Consider the following 20135-nt stretch of genomic DNA (forward strand, 5'->3'; position numbering starts at 1 on the left):
CACTCTACATCATCGATCACTTTCCTCTTTGGCCCCATAATCTCCTTGATCAGAAAATTTGGGACACTACCGAGGTACATGATGTTACAGTACAATTTCTCATATGTCCTGAGTCTTAATTGACCTTGGAAGGCTAGGGCCAAAATGTTGTCTTTCCTTGTGGCCCTCCTGTTTCTCTAATTTTGGTCTGCAAACTTATGTTATTAACCCTCCAAAAGAAAAGCTTATTGTTATTACCATACAACCTAGGCTGCTAAGCTTAACCTCACTATCTGTCTGAATATCAAACATCTTAGGCATAACATGGAACAGGAGAAATGTGTTGCTTTCAATCTGTCATTTACACCTGCCCTGAAGCCAACCAGTCCTTCCACGGGCAGTTTAAATCTGATGCCAGGTCAAGTAAGCTCTTTTTTTTTTTTACATTTTTTAGTACAGGGTCTACAGGGTCTCACTACAGATTAGACTTGTAGTAGTGATCCTCCTATTTTCACCCTCCCAAGTGCTGGGATTACAGGTGGGTGCCACCATGCCCTGTCTCAATCTCTGTCTCAGCGCCTCCTGGGGGTGGGGCCAGCATAGAATGCCAGAGATCGCACCCCAGTCCCTGTGTCTGCCTAAACAAATGCTTTAACCCACTGAGCTATCTGGCTGGCCCCCAAGCAAGCTTTTGATGGCACATCAATCCCAGGGCCTGATGTGCATGAGGGAGAAGCCAGCCCAAGAGCTCCAGAGATCAAAGATCCTTCTCCTTCTCCTTGCCATGGCTGTGAGTCTGCTCTCACCACCAGCCTGCTCTCACTCTGCACAGAGACCTTCTTTCCACTTGCTGTACATGTGCACCACCACTGCCTTTTCTATGTGTCTTATCTAGTATTATTTTTCAATCTTTCAATTTTATTTTAAAGCGGGCCTGCCGGTTAGCTCAGTTGTTTAAGTACCTGCTTATGCAAACACAGTCAGGCGCAGGATACTGTGGTTCTATTCCCACCTACACCTGCCTTACCAAACCCACCCTTAAGGCAACCTGAGCCAGAAAAAAAACACACACAAAAAAAAAAACCTTCTCAATTTTAAAGAATAAAAGCAAATAGCAGACACAAGGACAAAAACAGAGTAACAAGCAACAGTACAAATGGCACACAGTTTCAAAACAAGAATAAAAATTTAACAATGGTGATAATATTGCATGTTTTCATTGTCAAATCTGCTGTTCAGATTAATAGATATAAATAAGAAAAATTGATCAAATAATTAAACATTGATGCTTACTTTTAAAAAAATTTAATTTTTTCTTGTCCTTTTTTACCTTATTTTAAAAATTTATTTTAAGAAGAGAAGTCTAATCAATAAGACATTAGAAATGGTACATATTTAGAAGAATAAGAGGTGAGGTATTCAACAGTAAAGTGAGAAGAAACTGAACATAAGGAATAAATAATAAAGATTAGGGAAAGGGGAAAAGAGGAAAAAAAAGTCATGGGAAAAATCATGCAAGTGTATATTCAGGAGAGCTGAGATGACTGTAGTAGTCATTTGCATCCGTTTTTGGAAAGTAGCACTTAATGTTTAAAATTTTCATGTTGACTAATACTCTATGCTATTGTCTATGTTCTGAGCAATGACATGGAATAGAGCAAAGTACAATACAAAAAGCACGGTTGAATGCATATGCAGTATTTTTATTTGTTTAGGACATCAAGCACCCGGAAAGAATTCCTTTAGGATCTACCATCTCGTAACAAATTGATATGTGTCTTGTTCAATTTCATAATACTTTTGCTATTTCCTTCATTTCACTAATGGCTTTTTGTTCAGTGCATAAAAATGTATTTTGTGTTTTCTATTTCCATTCAACCAGCCTTAAATTTATAAAAGAAAGTCACTGGACTGAGTCTGAGGAGGTCCCTGGAAAAGGGGATGATGTGGACCCCAACTCACCCCACCCAGGGGCAGGCTGTAGCGCTGCTGCCTTTTGTCACAGAAAAAGAAATGTCACAATGTGTCAGTGTCAGGAATAAAGTCTACTAGGTAGAATTTTAAAAGCATACACTCACAGAAAATAGAAGATAAGCTCCTAAAAGGAGCATTAGGGTCTGGAGCTAGGAATACACACATGGTCCCAGGGGTCTCTTCAAGATAATAGCTTTTTTTAAGTATTTAGTACAGGGTCTACAGGATCTCACGATGAAGATTGGACTCGTAGTGATTCTCCTGTTTTCAGCCTCCCAAGTGCTGGGATTGCAGGTGTGCGCCACCCACGCCCAGTCTTAATCATCTTCTCAGTGTGCCCTGCGGGCGGGGCCGGTCTAGCATGCCAGGGATCAGACCCCGGCTGCTGCGCTCTGCCTAAGCAGGAACTTTAATCTGCTGAGCTATCTGGCCAGCCCTTCTTCAAGATAATTTCTTTTTGTGGATAATAGCCTTCAACTGGATAATCCACACAGAAAAGGTAGTGGGGATGTACATTTACTGAAGATGGAAAAGAAGTACCCTGTGCAGAGACCCCTTCAATGTCTAGAGTGTGTATTTCCAAAGTCAGGATGCTCAATGACAAGCTGTACTAGAACACAAACCATGTGTGTGTATGTATCTTAGGTTGAGATACACTGATTTTTTTCTACCATGCACTTTTTTCAGATGTTTGATTGAATCAAAAGATTTTTTTTTAAATTTGTTTATTTATTTTGTGTGTGTGTGGCCAGTTCAGCCCACCAGGGGGCGGGGCTGGCTGGCATGTGGTGCTGGGGGATTGAACCGCGGTCCCTGTGCTTTGCTTAGCTTGTTCTAAGTAGGTGCTTTAGACCACTGAGCCATCTCACCAGCCTATGAATCAAAATATTTTTGAGGAGGTTTTCCTTGATAAGAATTAAGTACAGATGATTAATATACGGGATATGCTGCCCCCTACTATTGCTGCTTCCTTGAGCACGGAGGTCTATAGAAGGATGCACAACTTACAGGTAAACATCATGGGCCTAGAGCACAATTGGTAGGTTTATTGTGTCCCTAAGACCCTTAGGATTTATTTTCTGGTAGGGAAGAAGGCTAGAGTAATGTTTGTTCTGCAGTTTTTCTTAAAATCACTATTCGAAATTACAGTCTTGCTTGTTTTCTTTCTACCTATTTTGGTTTCTTCTCTTTCATCTCAGGCCAGGTCTACTGCCCAGCTTTCTCTTCTAGCTTTATTTACGCAGGAATGTCGACATCAGTTATAGTTATGAAGCATCACAAGATGTGGTTAAGAGTTCTAGATGCCACATGCAGATCACTGAGTTTGAGAGAATTATATATTGCTCTTGGTGATTCTCTTCTCAGCTTTAGCTGGAGTCAAAATGTCAACCGCAGATGTTTGTTGCACCGCGTGTCACTCTGCGCAGAAAGCTTATACAGGAATGCCGGGGAATCCACTGCTTCCTCACTGATTTCTGGCCACTGATCTTTTCCATCATGCATTTTCTTTTCAGAAGTTCGACTCATTACATATTTTGTGGGGGGGGTTTCCTTCATAGGAATTAACTGCTGCAGTTTCTAAACTACTCAGCACAAAACCCAAAAAGCTGCAATTATCATCAGCTCCAAAACACTAGCGTGACTTCAAAATACAGCAATGAGATTTCAATGAATTGGCAGACTGCTGATGGGAAGGCTTTCTCATCAGAGACACAAGCGACAAAACACAGCAAAAACAGAGATCAAATTCAACAAGAGAAATAAATATCCAGATGTTAGAAATGAAACGGGAAAACAAAGTTAAAAGAAAATTATTATTTTATGCCAGTTAATTCTGGATTGGCTTGGCAAAGAACGAATGATATGCTGGCTGCTCTGTAGTTCATTGTATAAGGATAAAATAAATATAGGTTTACCTAAGAAAACTCCGAGAGATTTCCCTTTTCTAGCAATCTCTGAGGCAACTACAAATAACTAAACTTTAAGAAATGAAATCAATCAGACACACAAGCTTAAATATCATACAGTTTCTCCCAAGTAGGAAAAAGTATATATAGAGAGATAAATTAGGAAATGGGGACTGTCTCATTTACTTTTCTGTAGTTGTTGGGACGAAATACCCGACACTCCAAATTAAGGAAGGAAAGGTTTATTTAGCTCACAGTGTGTGGAGGTTTCAGTCCATACTCAGCTAGTTCCAAGGCAGAGCGGCACGTGGCAGAGGGCAGCAGTTCATGGTGGCGGAAAACAGTGAAACAGCCAAAGCCCAAAGGGAGGAATTACTCTCCTATGCTGAATTCAGCCTGTTTGCCCCAGGGTGGGTGTAGCACTCACTCCCCTAATCCCAGCATTGGATCATGAATTAATCACAACCTCTAGAAGTCCACCCCACGACTGCATGAGGTTTTGGGACAACCAGACACAAAGCATAACACAGACATTTCCTAATTTTGCAGATTAGGGACCAAAGGGACGGGACCAAAAGCAAGGGAGACAGCAGAGAAGGGAAGGAAACGTGAAGAGAATGGAGATGTGTTGTGTGCATATGCCAACTCCTCATCATGCATGCAGCCACCATGCACTGAAAACATATACAAATGAAAATATAAATTGAAAAGAAAATGGAGCTCACAAGGAAGTAGGTGGATGCTAGACACTAATAAATGTATTCATAACCTAAGTAAACATTGGCTGCTCAAAGTTGTAACAATAACTAAATTTCTGTAGGAAAGATTAGGCACAATGAAGAGCTAAAATATTAAAAAGCAAAAACATGGGACAGAGGCATGATCAGAGATGTGCTTCCTTGGAAATGCATAGTTCAAGATGAAGACAGAGGTACAGGTCAGTGTTAGAACTGCGCTTCCCACGATGGTCATCCCAGCCCCAGTGGGGGCTTAAATGGAAATTGTAGCTAATCAAAAAGACTTGATCTTTTAAATTTTATTTTCCTTTATTTTTGACATGCAAAAAGTCATTTCATTATTTATAATAAGAAAGAAATAGAAGAAAACTGAAAATTGAAGACGTTTCTTAGACCCATCAATATTGTAGGTTCTACAACATGAAAAACCATTGAAACAATGGAATGCAAAGACTCATGGACAAGATCAGCTTACCCGGGATGGAAATGACTAGGAACAAAACATTCACTAGTAAGCTTGATGAACTGCCGGAGGCTGAGTGGACACTAGAGTGACAGCAAGACCTGCGGGGTCAGAAGCATTGGGTGTACGAAATATAGGAAATAAAGCCATGCTGTTATGTTGAGCTGTGGGGGACTCAGGTCAATAATTTCTGACACTGCCAGTTAAACAGAAGACCCAATGCTATTATGGGCTACTGGACTCTTTTAGAATATTTTGCTGAGTTTACACACCTATAATATTCAATAACGGAACTTAGAAAAAATGGGGTATACCGATGAATGTCCATTTTGTATCTGTGTATTCAAGGTGGTTAGGATAGATATATAGTTGCATTCTCTTAATGAATAGAATGATTTGTTCTAATGGTGTTTGTAAATAGGATCACAAGTCCACATCTTGTATAGTGATTAACCACTAAGAAGAATATATGCAGTGTCAAAAACAACCACATTATGATAGTTTTGGCAAACCATGTCCAGTTTAATGTTTTCAAATAGTCATACACATTGGGTTTTCAAGAAAAATGTATGAAGAACACAAAGATTGGTCATATTGTCACAGATTTCTACACATAATGATTTCATAAATGGTGGTGATGTTATGCATTTAAACAAGACATAATTTCTTGATTGAATTCTAGAAATAATTGAAATAAATTCAACTCTCATTGCTGTATGAATTTACTCTCACACGTCACTCAGAGTTTTTGAATAAACAGTAAACTATCCATCATTTACCATAGATTTGGAAACATAAGTCTTTAGATATAATGAAAACACAATTTTATTATTCCTTATAATAAATGCTGAGCACCAGGAAACATTTCAGATTATAGACCTCATTGGATTTTGGAAGACTTACATAAATAATGAGACATCTCAGGGTTGGGACTGAAGTTTAAATATGAAATGCACTTGTGCTTTACATATACCTAGTGCCCATAACCTGACAGCAAGGATGTACAATATCTGAGGTACGCCTACCTTGACTGCAGCCTGTCACACGACAAGAGGTGGGGAATTCGCCACTAGGTGTAAGGTTGGTACTCAAGAGGTTTTGAAATGAGCAACATTTTGGATTTCAGATTTTCAGACTGGGAAGTTTAGCTTGTACACATAAAATACATTGGTAAAACTATTGTACAAAGAGTTCATAAAATGGATAAGAAAAAGACTAAAACCAAAACTAAACGAGGAAAGAATATAAATAATTAACATAAAAAAGTACAAATGTATGAAGCTGTAACTTTATTCACTTACTGACTCAGCATATAAGATATATCTGTATAGTAAATGATCTTTTAAATTGCATGTATTGTGAATGATGACATAAGATGTATGCTTATAGGACACCAGCAAAGAATAATAAAGCCCTGAGAATTTTTGTTTGGTTTGGTTTGGTTAATGTATTTGGTTGTTTTGAGGTCTCACTATGCAGCTCAGACTCGTGGTGGTTCTCTCGCTTTCAGCCTCCCCAGCTCTGGGATTACAGGCATGCCACGCCCAGACTCCGGCCAGCTCAGCCTGCCCTGGGGTGGGACCGGCAGGGAGCCAAGGTCCTGCACTTGCCTAAGCAGGCGCTTGAGTCTGCTGAGTTGTCTCGCTGGCCCTGAAGCCCTGAGGTTCTAAGGCTCATCTGAATGAGGAAGAAGTTTCCATCTCATGGTTGTATCGATTTCTTCATCAACGTTTCCCAGCTCTTGCTCCTTAGAAAGCTCTAAGAACACCTAAAAAGGAGACAAAGGTCAGGGAAAAGGAACTGTGACTTGATAGTCTCCCAGATGAGCAGGGAAAATGCATGATGGCTTTGTGTGAAACATCCGGGGCTTTGTGTGAAACATCCGGGGCTTTGTGTGAAACATCCGGGGTAACGCAGCGCACGCCCTCGACTCACCTTTTCCAGTGTGCACTGGGAGAGGCAGTAGTCTTCCAGATGAAAGGTGTGCTTCACTGGGGAGAAAGCGTAGGAGTAGATGTCAACAATGAATTACCAAAACTTATTTCAGGACATGCATTAAAAGCACAAGTCATTAATTCATACAGAAGATACAGTCATAAACAAATGCTTGGCAGAGGGATGAAACAATAATTTTCATAATGCATATTAAATTCACTTAGATATTAAGATTTAGTCATACGGCTGGTAGCGAGTTGTGCTGGCTAGCACAGGAGACAGAAGGAGCTCTTTGTGTTCCTTGGTCAGTGGCAGCGCTGGAGGACATGCTTTCTGCAGGAGGAAGATTACAGTCCCATCTCCCACTCGGACAGGATGCAGTCCTCAATGCTGCAGAACTATCTAGTATAGCAATTCTCTGCTGGGCTTTTGTGTCAGGAAACCCACATGACATTTGTGGCTAGATTCACAGATTCACAAGTATCATTTATATAGCAAAAATCTCCTCTGCGAGATGCACTTTCAGGTGTCAGGGGAAGATAACAAAGAAACAGAACGGAATTTGTCTTTGGGCTGGTATCGTTATAGGAAGAGTACAGACATTAGGTGCATGCTGATTTGTGCCTAAGTATATTTTAAAATAAATGGTTATAGTAGCTATGGGGAAGAAAGGAGGTAGATGAGGGAGAGCTGCACGCTGTTTTATGGGGTGCTCAGAAACAGCCGTAGCAATCAGACAGTAACTGAGCAGAAGCCTGAGAAGGTGAGGAAACAGCCGGGATTATCAGGAAGAATTCCACAAAGAAGCATTAGCAAGTGCCAAGTCCTGAAGCCCTGACAGGTCTGTTTTTAAAACACATCACACAGTTATATCTCTTAAATGTATCTGCTTATGATCCTTTGAAACTTTTATTTAAATATAGTTGTTCCTACCTTCTTCCAGCTTGTGAAATGCCTGAGATAAAGGGTAAACATCTCCTAGTGGCAGCTTATAAGTCAACAAGGAGGCGCACCTGGGAGTGGGAGACATCGTGCTCAATTCCAAATTTCAAGGGGAGAAGACAACCGTCCAAATAAATAATGACATTAGCAACAACTTCCTTTTAAAATAAAATTGATAAAAAGTAATGTATCACTTAAATATAAAAGCAAAACTATTTATCAGTGGGAATAAGTTTCCATGATTTTTGGTACCTGACTGTTGTAAACAGGTCAAATAATGATGCAGTATAAATAAATATAAATACAGATTCAGTTCATGGAAACTGTGTATTGGTTGAAGCAGGTGCTCTAACCTGGACACTCTAATTAGTGTAGAAGGGACTGAGAACTAACCCAACGATAGCTCATCCTTGTCACCCGCACCCTGATTTGAGAGAGAACTGTGTGGGGAAGGAGTAGCTGTAGGGGGCAGAAATGCAGACCTGCTGGCCTCTAGGGACAGCCAGCACTGACTTGGGACATTTGCTTCCATGTGCTACTTCCGGCTGTATAACCTACTCCTAGCTGTTTCCTAAACAAGAATTTGGTGCTCCCTGAGGGCCCGCCACACCCCCAGGACTTGCTTTCTTCATACTGGCCCATGCTCTTTACAACTTACCATTCAGGACCTTCCCGCATATGTCAAATGCACAGTGATATGGAAGGTCTAGGAAAAGGACTGAATTACATATCCTACCATTGAATACCTTCGGTTGTTTATTGTATTTGCAGTGTGTTAAAATGAAAAGAGTGGTTGTGTACCTTATTTCTTTAATGTGTTTATTGTTCAAAGGAATTTTAAATTCAGCTCCTGTTCTACTTCCCTGCCTTCCCCCATTAACAATACAGAGATACACAAATATGTTCTCTGGCTCTGGCTCTCTCTCTCTCTCTCTCTCTCTCTCTCTCTCTCTCTCTCTCCCTCCCTCCCTCCCTCCCTCCCTCCTTTATATCTTCCATTTTGCAGTACAAGCATTTGATTAAAGGGCAATTCTATCCTGACCTCTGTTTGTTTCCTGTAGAGATGGGGTTGGCGCCACAGCTTGTTGGACTGCTACCAAATCTCTTACAAGACAGAAAACCCAATACATCAGTTCTTAAGGTCACTGCCTATTACGAAGACAACTCATCATCGACTCTCACACAGAGTAAAACAAACGCTGACACTGAGCAGGTAAGTCCTCCACATTTCTCCATAGACGAGAAAGCTCTTCTCACCTTTCCTGCTCTGCAGCCTGTGGGAAAAGCTTCAGAATCTCAGCGTGAACCAAAGGCACTTGAGAAGATTCCTTTACTTTTAGCTGTAGAATGTAATCCTTGCCAAACTTCCTCTTCAGGTGTTCAATGGAACCAATGCATCTATGGGTGGGAAGGAAAATATATTGGAAAAAATACTGCCTTTAAAATTTTTATTCCATTAAATTTCACATGTAGTAGAAAAGACACCAGTGCAAAGTCAAAAAGCTCCAGATGGGCACAGTGATTTTTTTCCCCTTTCCATGGGGAATATCATTCCGGGGATTCAAGCTCAGGCTGTGGAGCGATACCCACCTCAGCCTTCCTGACACCATGATGGCCACGCGGTCACACAGAGCCTCAGCCTCAGCCAGGTAGTGAGTGATCAGGAGAATGGCCCGATCTGTATTTTTAACAGACATCTGAACTGCTTGCCTGAGGTGAGCCAAGAAATTAATAATATTTAAACAAAAATTTACAGAACAACAACCAGTCATATTAATATGCTAATTCAAAAACACTAGGAAAATAGAATACTAACTAGCTTTTCTTTCTTCCTTTTTTTTTTTTTTGAGACAGGATTTTACTGTATAGTTCAGGCTGGCCTTCAGTTCATTATGTAGTGCAGGCTGGCCTTGAACTCACAGTAATCTTCCTGCCTCAGCCTCCCAAAGACTGGGATTACAGGAGGGCTCCACCATGTCCAGTCCTGATTAGGGTTATGATAATATAAAGAAAAGGTTTGATATTTTGACATGCATTGATAGTGTTTTAATGAAGGTTTAAAAAGGTTTTTTGTCTTTTGGGATACTAATTGAAATATTTACAGATAAAATGATAAGTGACTTCATAACTCCCTTGAAATAATTGAAGTATAAGGGAGTGAAGTGGGTAGAGGTCTAGATAATAGAAGGTTGAACTGTTAGTGGTCACTGTTGAAGCAGTACTGGCTCTAGTAGATTATAAATCATTTTTACTACCTTTGTATAACATGCCAAGATTTTTAAAACTTCACTAAAACACTAAATAGTCACAAACATGAAACTTGGTTGGAAGTTATTTTGATACAAAGAGTAATTCATAGATCAGAAAGTAGAAAGAAAAAACTGTAAAATTGGACAGACAAACTCCAGATTAAGCAAACAGGTAAGGAAGAAACAGAGAAATTAAGTCAGTGAATGCATAATCTCTAGGGAAAAGAATAAAAGAGGATGAAAAATGAAATAATTATAAACATTTAAATAATTAAAAGGAAAAATTAAGATGCAGTCCAAATTAAAATACTTTACACTCCAACAAAATACTTAGAGGTATTTTAAGCCTACATACTACAGATCTATGATGCCTTCCAGATCATCTATTTGTTAAATATTTGTTTTCCTAATAACATGTGTAGTCTCTGCTGTATCTTGGATCTCGAATGTCCCACAATGGCCCATATAATGATGACTTGTTCTCTCCGGATGTGCTATTAAGACAGGGTGGAATGGAAGAATCCTTGGTGAGAGCTGTTTTGGTCTCACTGCATGCCATGAAAAGAGAGTATGAAGCCTCAAGGCCTCTTTATGTCATGGCCTGGGGCTGAACCAGTTTAGCACGGCTCCATTCTCCCACAGTGATGTCACAGGTCCATGACAATAGGGGTCATTTGATGGGAACTGGAACCTGTAAAACTGTGAACCAAAGTAAATCTTTTGTCTTTAAAAATTCATTATCTCCAGTGTAACAATACAGTGGCAGCTGGTGTGACTCAATATATCAGTGTCTACCATTGTGACAAAATATGTGACAGAATCAACATAAAGAAAAGTTCGGTTTGGTTCATAGTCTCAGTCCTTGGTCAGGTGGCTTTACTCTGGCCTGTGAAAAGGAAGAACAAGTTGGGAGAGTGGAGCAAAACTGCTCTAATCCCAGTATCCAGGACACAAGAAGAGGGGCTAGGGTCCCAGGGCCGCATACGAGGGCACACCTCATGACCTAACTTCCTTACACTAGACCCCACCTTCTAAAGAGTCCACTGACATCCAATAGCACCACAGACCAGAGCTAAGCCTTCAACCCATGAACCTTTGAGTAAATTTAAAATCCAAACTGCAGAAGTTGTGTAACATAACCTCCACTGGGTCATGCAGGAACTAGCAGGTTGGAAGGTCAGTTTTCCAAAATTGATTTGTACAGTGACTTTATGTAACGCTTGTACCCTAGCTCTATGGATTATGATAATACCATATCTGGTGCTGTCCTGATGGATCTACGCCTGTAGATGGTTCATCCAGAAGCAGGACAGGTGAATCCCCCAGGATGCTCAGCACAAAACACAGCTGCAAAGCACAAAACACCCCTGTTTATTTCTAGGTCACGCCAGCCCTCAGAGCAGCATCAAAAACCATACACACCTTCCTGGTGGTTCCTGCTGCCAACTGCCCCACTGGAACATTCAGGTGTTCATGCAGTTTGAAAGTATTCACTAATCTGATGGAAACAGGATGAGAATATCAGGTCAAGAGAAGTGTTTTGGAAAACACAGGCTCACCAAATTATAACACTGACAAGGCAAGCTTGGTAGGATTATTCTCAAAGCTCCAACTCACAATACTCTCATTAGAGCATGACATATTTTTCACCTCATCAAAAGCTTTTTTATAAAAGAAAAAGTAGAATTCTAAATAAAAGGCTCAAGTCAACAACTTCTGACATTGCCAGTCCTATGGAAAACCCACTACTATTATGGACTACTGGACTATATTGGAATATTTTGCTGAATTCACACACCTACAATATTCAAATGACAATGGAATACCCTTCTCTGGCAAAACTAAACAAAAAAGGGGATACAAATGAATGACCATTTTGTATCTGTATATACAAAATAGTTAGGCTAGATATACAGCTACTTTCTCTTAATTCAATGAATAGATTGACCTTTTTTTTTTTTTTTTTTTTTCCAGAACGGGGGATTGAACTCAGGCCCTTGCACTTGCCAGGGAATTCAATGAATAGAAAGATTTGTTCTAATAGTGTTTGTGGACAAGATATCATGTCTGTATCTTGTACCATGAATAGCCACTAAGAAAACAACAATATGCAATGTATTAATAATTGAAACTGTCCTACTAATCAGTTTTGAAATTGTCTCATTGCTATTTGTTTCTCAATAAAATTACTTAAAAAAAAAACTAAAATTAAATTAAAGAAGCATTTTTTTTAAAAAAAAGAAAGTGAAAGCAGAGGGTCATTCCATCCACAACTTTTTATGAGAAAACTGAGATGGTAGATGCTTGTGATTATTATTTGCTTATTCTGTCTTATTTGTTTTACTTAGTCATTTTCTAAAGCTCCTTCATTCAGGACGCAGGACATCAGGCCTTGCTCCCCACCCTTCTTGTACCAACACTCTGCAGAGCAGAAAATGCCTTTCCTCTCTGGATCCCTTATTGGGGAATGTGCCCTCTGTGGCACAGCCTCCCTGCCCCTTGACACAGAGGGAATTCTCTCTACCGTGAGATGACAATGGCAGCATCCGCTTTCCGCAGCCCTTTCACCACGGCGTACACCTCCAGGTGCTCTTTCACTGTCAGCCTGGGCCACAGCACATTCTCCTGAGGACAGTGTCCCAGGAACCGCACCACGTCTGCTCCCTGATCATCCCACACTGAATGGTGTCCTTTCAGTTCCACCTACAAAAGTAAAATGGTTTTAGAAATGTAAGTAGCCTTTTCTCCAAAGCTAAAATTGACCAAGAACACAGACAGACAGCTGGTAAAGCCTAAAATGTTAGAGAATCAAAGAAGTCCCTGTAAATTGCTGCATAGTAAAGATAAGACACAATTAATACAAAATCGATTAACAGAAAATTATAGTCTTATGTATGAGGGAAGAGAAAACCCTGATAAGCTTAGTTCTTTCCTGAGAAACTGTCTGAAGAAAAGATCTTTACCTGCTGGTCACATTCCATTGCTTCTTATATACTTTTTTTTAATATTTTATTTTATTTTATTTTTACATTTAGTGTGTGTGTGTGTGTGTGTGTGGCCAGCTCAGCCCACCAGGGGGCGGGCTGGCTGGCATGTGGTGCTGGGGGATTGAACCAGGGTCCTTGTTTTGCTAAGCTTGTTCCAAGTAGGTGCTTTAGACCACTGAGCCATCTCTCCAGCCCAGCTTCTTATATACTTTTAAATGCTCAAAAAAATTATAAAAAACAGGAGTATATTTGATTAGTCTATGTTTATCATGAAATTTAAAAAAAAAAAAATGAGATTTGTACTTGGGGAACACAAACCATTTCTTTGTTTTCCACTACCTTTCCCGCCGTTGGCTTTGTGATCCCAGCTATCATCCTAATAGAAGAACTTTTCCCAGCGCCGTTGGGTCCCAGCAATCCAAAAATTTCACCTAAAAGAGGAGAATCAGATTATCAATATTGGAGGTGAAATACTGGCTTATATTAACTTGTTTCTTCACTGAAATCTTGAGAGACCTAGGTACCCCTCAGTTAGTGACATTTAAAAAATTATAATGTATATGTAATCCATGTCATGAAAATATTGTTTAATTCTTGTAATTATATAAACTCTTACTAAGAAGCTTATACATTTTATGTTATCACAGCTTTTTCTTCTTCAAATTCCTTGTTGCAGTTTAAAATGTACCCAAATTGCTTGCTATAATAGATGGTTGATATTCAGAGTAAACAGATGAGTGATTCCTGAAACTAGGAAACTAGGAAACCCTCTCCACCCCAAATTCAACTATCTGGGTCTAAACTACAATGATATTTAATGTGAACTGAAATAAACTGTCCTCCTACCCAAATTCATAAGCACCAGTTTGCAACCTCAAAATAGTAGAAGATGACACAACCTGCCAAAAACCCTTCCAAGACATCCCATTAACTTGATGTAAGCACAAACTTTTTGTTGTTTAAAAATGCTGTTCCCACCCAGGCACGGAAGTACATGTCTGTAATCTGAGAGGCTGAGGCAGGGGAACTACAAGTTTTCAACTAGTGCAGGCGATTTAGCAGCTTAGCAAGACCCTGTCTTAAAATAAAGACTGGGTAGGCAGCTCAGCACAAAGGCCCTGGACTCAACACCCAGTCCTGGAAAGCATAAGAGCTGCTCCGCATGTATCCCCATCCACCTCATCAAATTCATCTCTTGCATTCAGCGATGCATGCAGTGGCTTCTTTGGATGAGGTAGGACCATTTCGAATACGCTGCTACACCCGAGTCCCTGTCCGGGCTGTTTTTTCTCCTCGGCTGTGCTTGTCTCTCTCCGTGTTTACAGTTAGCTCTTCAATGCCGTATCATCGTGGTGGAAACACCACTGTTCAAGCAAGGCCTTTCTTGGTTCTAATCACTCACGTCATTTCCCCGTAACTCAGTGTCCCACATAAAACAAACCCCTTCCTTGTACCTAAATCCAGGAGGGAAGAAAGTCTGCTTATTTCCTTCATAACTGTGTTTTTAGACCCACAACAGTCCCTGATATACATAAAAAGTATGTCAGATGACTGAGTTAACGAAAGCTTCAGCAAGTAAAATTGTTGCTTATAAAACAGGTTTTCAGTGGGTATTCCTAAATTCAATGATCGCTTTAAAAAGGGATCACTCCAAACCTTTCTTAATAGAGAAAGAGATATTTCTTGTGGCCAATTTCTTCTTCCTCTTTGAAAAGCAATTTTTCTTCTGGCCTGTATATTCTTTGTGTAGACAGCTTGCAATGATGACTGGTTTCTAGAAGAGACAACAGCATGATTTTCCTCTTAAATTTCTGAGATTTTATGTTTCTCTGTTCTCCCTGCTGGAACCTTTCATGACCTATGTCCTAAAACAAACAGTGCTTTGAGATGTGGGTAGTCCATGCTGTTTGGTAAAAATAGCTTGTATGTTCATTAACACAGACAATACCTCTTCTTTCTTTTTTAAAAATGTATTTTAGTACAGGGTCTACAGGGTCTAAAGGGTCAACAGGGTCTCACTACATAGATCGGACTCCTAGTGATTCTCCTGTTCTCAGCCTCCCAAGCACTGGGATTACAGCCACGCACCACCATGCCCAGTCTCAGTTGCCATCTCAGCACAACCCAGTGGGGTGGGGACAGTACAGTATGCTGGAGATTGAACCCCTGTAGCTGTGTCTGCCTAAGCAAGCACTTTAATCCATTGAGTTATCTAGCCAGCCCTAACACCTCTTCTTTCTAAGTAGACTGACAAAACTAAACAGTTTTCATGGAATCTAGATCATACCTAGGGTCATGGAAGCATCATAACATCTGAGTCAAATAAATGAATAATCCTTAAAAACTTTAATCTCTATTTAGCATGCTATCACAAATCTTACTTTTTTTTGTATTTTAAGGAAGGGTCTACAGGGTGTTCAGGGTCTCACTACTAGATCAGATTCATAGTGATCCACCTGTTTACAGCCTCCCAAGAGCTGGGTTTACATTGTGTGTGCCACCATGCCCAGTCTCAATTGCCATCTCAGTGCACCCCAGGGGTGGGGCAGGCAGTCCTGGGGAACAAATCTTACATTCTTTTCTTTTCTTTTTCTTTTGCGGTACTGGGGATTGAAGTCTAGACCTTGCACTTGCTGGGCAAGCACTTATTCTACTGAGCTATCTCCCCAGCCCCCAAATCTTACATTCCTTAGATCATGAAGTCTTATTTTTTAAATCATGGCACTATTTATTAAGGCTCTTTTTGTCAAATGCAGAATTATGTTTAATGTTCTCTTATCTCCTGGGACACTCCAAACAAATTCCTGTCTACTTAAGGCGTAAAATGACACAAAAGCCCAAGCTTTCAAAATGACAGAATATCAAATTCCATTCTGGACAATTCTGGAATCTTCCAGTCGCATCTCTCATAGCACGTGCTTTCCCACCTCCTCCAAGTTTGAAGTGGTCAGAGCAATTGATGTCCTCATTCTTTCTGCCTGAACATCTTCATCTTCATCGCCAGGTTCTTCCGGATTTGGTTGAGTGTCTGGATTTGGGGGAGCAATTCTGCAGAGAAATGAATCAATCTGGTTTTCTCATGATCAAAAAATCTATCGAGAGTCAGCATCTCTGCAGTGATGACTTGGTGCTTTCTTTCAGTAGACAGGAGGCGATCACGATGCTGTGTGTGTTGCCTCTGCTGGGGCTGAGAACTCTGACCTCACTAACCAGAACCCCATCCCTGGTGTTGCTGCTATTGTTCTAGTAAGTATCCTTGACCCTTTCAAATTTAGCAGCCAGTATTGTCCCTCCTCTTGAAAATTATTTTATTTATTTATTTTTGTGGCTAGCTCAGCCTGCCCTAGGGGCGGGGCTGGCACAGCAGCCTGGGATCCAACCGTGGTTCCTGTGCTTGCCTAAGCAGGCACTTTAGACTGCTGAGCTATCTTGCCGGCCCCTCCTCCTGAAAATTAAAGACCCTCCTGTTTTATTTGCTCACTCTGAGGTCACCTGAATCACAGCAGATATTTGTTTGAACATCTTTCATTGTGGACTCTTTTCCAGAGTTCTACTTGTAAAACACTGAACTGTGTTGGTAAATCAACCCCATTCTATAGCTTCTATTTAGGGATGCATGTTATCTTGGATGAAACAATGGCATACCCGTGTACCTATTATAATTTTTGAGGAACTAAAGTCTCTTTCAGCTATTTAGTAGAACTCACCCTTATAATCTTATTTTTTTGGTCACTAAGCCAGAACTCTTCTCATCATTATCTGATTTACATTATAAAAATAAATCCACATTAACAAGCTGACTGTATAGCTATCACCTAGGAATATTCAAACATAGTATTAAATATGAAATTAAATTTATCCCAACCTGAAGAGAGGATCCTTTTGTATTACTTTCTTTCCAAATTTTAGTTCCATGCATCTCAGAACAAAAATGAATAGAAAGGCCTGCAAGTAAGGCTAGGAGAAAAGAAAAAGTTTTAGTTAGATGTAAGTTTACAAAGATAAGTCTCACATCTTGAAGAAAATGGGTGATGTTTCGTCTTCAAGGTAATATAATCATAATTTCCTCTGAGTTAAGGATCAAATCCAGCTACACAAACCCAATATACTTAGTTAAATCTGTCTCTTTCCTTTCTCTCACAATCCATAATCTGTCAATAAATGTTTTTTTGCTCCATCTTGAAAATTTCCAAAGACTCCACTAGTCCTCATGACACCCTATCACCCCACCTAAGTCTAGATCATTCTAACTTCTCACCTGGACTACTGCAACACCTTCCCACCTGGCCTTCCTCTGTTCCTCTTGCCCTACAAATGTAACATCATCCCAGTAACCAGGGCTACTCTTTCAATATGCAAGTCTTGTCACATCACTTTGCTTCAAATGCACCTATGGCTCCCCCTCCTTCTTCACAGTAGCACCAGAGTCCACAAAGTGGCCCAGAACAAACTGTACGACCCCTTTCCAAGCCCACGCGTGACCATATTGCTTCAGCAACCGTCTCTCATGTAACTTTCTCTTGCTCACTCTATGAAAATCACACTGACCTCCTGGATAAGCCAGGAACATGCCCGGGTCATTATCACCCCCTCTTCCTGAGTGGCTCCTCTCTAAGCCTTCCTGACCACCATATAGCACAGTGTCAAAATTATGGGCATGTAGCTTTATCTGTATTTTTAAAGCTCTCTCAAACTCAGAGGGAAGTAGTAAACAGGGTTAATGATGAAAAATTAATTTTATATTGAATTCTGGACTTACACATTCTATTTCTACTTATAAAAAGTGTCTCTAATATTTAAAAGTATGCCTGGTGTCATATTTAAGCATTTTCTGAATTGGAATACCTTAAACAAGAAAGATACAATCATTGTCATAAATGGCAGCCATCTGAAAAATGTGTAGTAAGACAGAAAATCCTCTTACTATTAGGCACACAAGAAGATCAACTCCACTCAGGTCAAAATTTCCTTCTTCATGCTCTCTTTGTTGGCTATAGATTCTCTGAAAACACCAAAAAGAAAAAGAAATAGAAACAGAAATTAATTGGCTTCATAATTTACATACAACTACGTTACATTTCCCAAAGGAACTACCTCCCTGGTGAAGTTAAATTCCTTTGTATGTGTTGGTGACAAATTCTGTAGAAAGAAGGGAAATCTCCTACTCAAACCTTGCTATTTCTCAAAGAGCAAGTGATCTATATCCGTTCTTTTCCTCTACTTTTAAGAAGTATTTTCTTTTAAAACTAGAGCCTTTGATGAAAGTATGGCAGAGAGAGGTGCTGTCATTTTGAAAATCTTTTGTGTGTTAAAATATTCGCCCCCTGTCTCACACAGGCCTGTTCACAGGGCACCTTCTCACCCCTAGGAGAATATTTCCCATCATAAGTGATTCAATATTTTCATTTTTTCTTCATCAAGTGAATCAAAATGTCATTCATTCCTCCTAAATTCTATGTACAGGCTTACGTTAATTCATTCAACCTGTGCAAGCCTATTTATATTTTAGAGGGAAAATAATTTAAGCACAGAGATGTTTATAATTGAGAATTCCAGCCATTGCTCAGCCAATGAAAAAATATTTTTACAGACAGAAGACTTCCCCATTCTTCAGGAACACAAGCAATGAAGTGCTCCTTACCTTCTGTAAAAGCCCTGCAGAGTGGATTCGTGACTGAGCTGCTCTGCCCTGGCCTTCTGGAACTTTCCCTCTGCTTGCACCATGCTCTGCTGCTGTAATGCTCAAGGCCCTTCCTGCTTCAGTGCCTTTCCCTCTCCTCTGCCTATCACGCTTTCCTCCTGTCTTACTCCACCACTAATTGGTTCTGATTCACCCTTGAGACATGTATTTGAACAACATCTTCCCAGAACTGGCTCTCTGGAGTGCAATGACTGGGCTTTGTGCCGTCTCCCTCAGCACTCTGCCCTCTTTGCCCTGCACTGTAACCTTAGATTTTGGTTCATGTTTTTGTTTTTGTTTCTCTAACACCAAGGATTTAACCCAGTGCCTTCCTGATCAGCTACATCCCCAGCTCATATTTTTTTTTTTTTTTAAACAGGATAGGCTCTAAGTTGCCTGGGCTGAACCGGAGCTTGTGATCTTTCCACCTCACCTTCTAAGAGTGCTGCATCACGTTCTGCTTCCATGGACCCTTTAAGCTCATGGAGTTAGCTCAGTATAGGTTAATCTTTGTCTTCTCTCTAGGTTTTCTGGAAAGAAGTACTGCACTATCTTAGGTATCCTTAATTACTATTGATTGCAGTGCCTAACACGGAACAGTGTTTGATGTCTGCTTTTGAGTAACCAAAAGACACTGTATGTGCATTTATCCTTACAGTGGGTCATGAATACCGACTGAGCTAGAAAAGTCTGCCAATCTGCTATTAGACTTGAGCAGCACTTCACTTAACTGTATTTTGCAGAGTGCATAGGCCAAAGCTCTTCAGTAGCCTTCCTGAGCCACATTATTCATTTGTAGGATGTTTTATAGGTGTATACAGCTGTGCAAGCATCGCTGAGACCCAACTTTAGAACATTTTAATCATTGCAAAGAAATCATCATGATCAGTACAGGCCTGGACGAAGCACTTCAGTGGGATATATACTTAATATACTCGACACGGTTGTTATCTTACCTCTATCACGAACATAATAAGTGTGCCCAAGGTAGATACAGGAACAAGTACCATGATAGAAACTATCATAGTTAGGTTTAAGAATTTAGATGCCAAGAAGATCGCGATGCTCATGACCTGTGAGGCAAGTCCAAATACTTTGAATCAGACCTATTCAGCTCACTGATAAAAGAGAAAACCCTTAAAATGTAGGCATTCTGAGAGAAAACACTCTCTCAGGCTTTCACATAGAGCACATTGGCCAAGCAATGGCCGTGACTCATCCACATGGCTGACACTGAGAAAGGTTCTACAATCTGAGGTACAGGATCTCAGGATAAATCCTG

General features: G+C 40.2%; 1 protein-coding gene across 5 annotated transcripts in view; it reads right to left on the minus strand.

The window, feature by feature from the left end:
• LOC101570776 (ATP-binding cassette sub-family A member 9) overlaps positions 1-20135 on the minus strand; it is a 164845-nt gene that overhangs the window by 81105 nt on the left and 63605 nt on the right. For 4 of the 5 annotated variants that reach the window (XM_023713886.1, XM_023713885.1, XM_023713884.1 and 1 more), the window contains 14 exons: positions 19810-19926; positions 18098-18175; positions 17039-17130; positions 16101-16221; positions 14830-14947; positions 13513-13604; positions 12711-12889; positions 11609-11684; positions 11439-11533; positions 9528-9647; positions 9195-9335; positions 7929-8008; positions 6996-7051; positions 6633-6828 (listed from right to left, as the gene is read on the minus strand). In XM_023713886.1, coding sequence (XP_023569654.1) covers positions 6727-6828; positions 6996-7051; positions 7929-8008; positions 9195-9335; positions 9528-9647; positions 11439-11533; positions 11609-11684; positions 12711-12889; positions 13513-13604; positions 14830-14947; positions 16101-16221; positions 17039-17130; positions 18098-18175; positions 19810-19926 — 1467 coding nt within the window. In that variant the 3' untranslated portion in view covers positions 6633-6726. Of the gene's footprint in view, positions 1-6632; positions 6829-6995; positions 7052-7928; positions 8009-9194; positions 9336-9527; positions 9648-11438; positions 11534-11608; positions 11685-12710; positions 12890-13512; positions 13605-14829; positions 14948-16100; positions 16222-17038; positions 17131-18097; positions 18176-19809; positions 19927-20135 lie in introns of those variants that run through there. The other variant, XM_023713887.1, reaches the window with a different exon arrangement.

This window comes from Octodon degus, unplaced genomic scaffold, assembly GCF_000260255.1.
Source record: "Octodon degus isolate 3935 unplaced genomic scaffold, OctDeg1.0 scaffold00033, whole genome shotgun sequence".
Classification (NCBI taxonomy): domain Eukaryota; kingdom Metazoa; phylum Chordata; class Mammalia; order Rodentia; family Octodontidae; genus Octodon; species Octodon degus.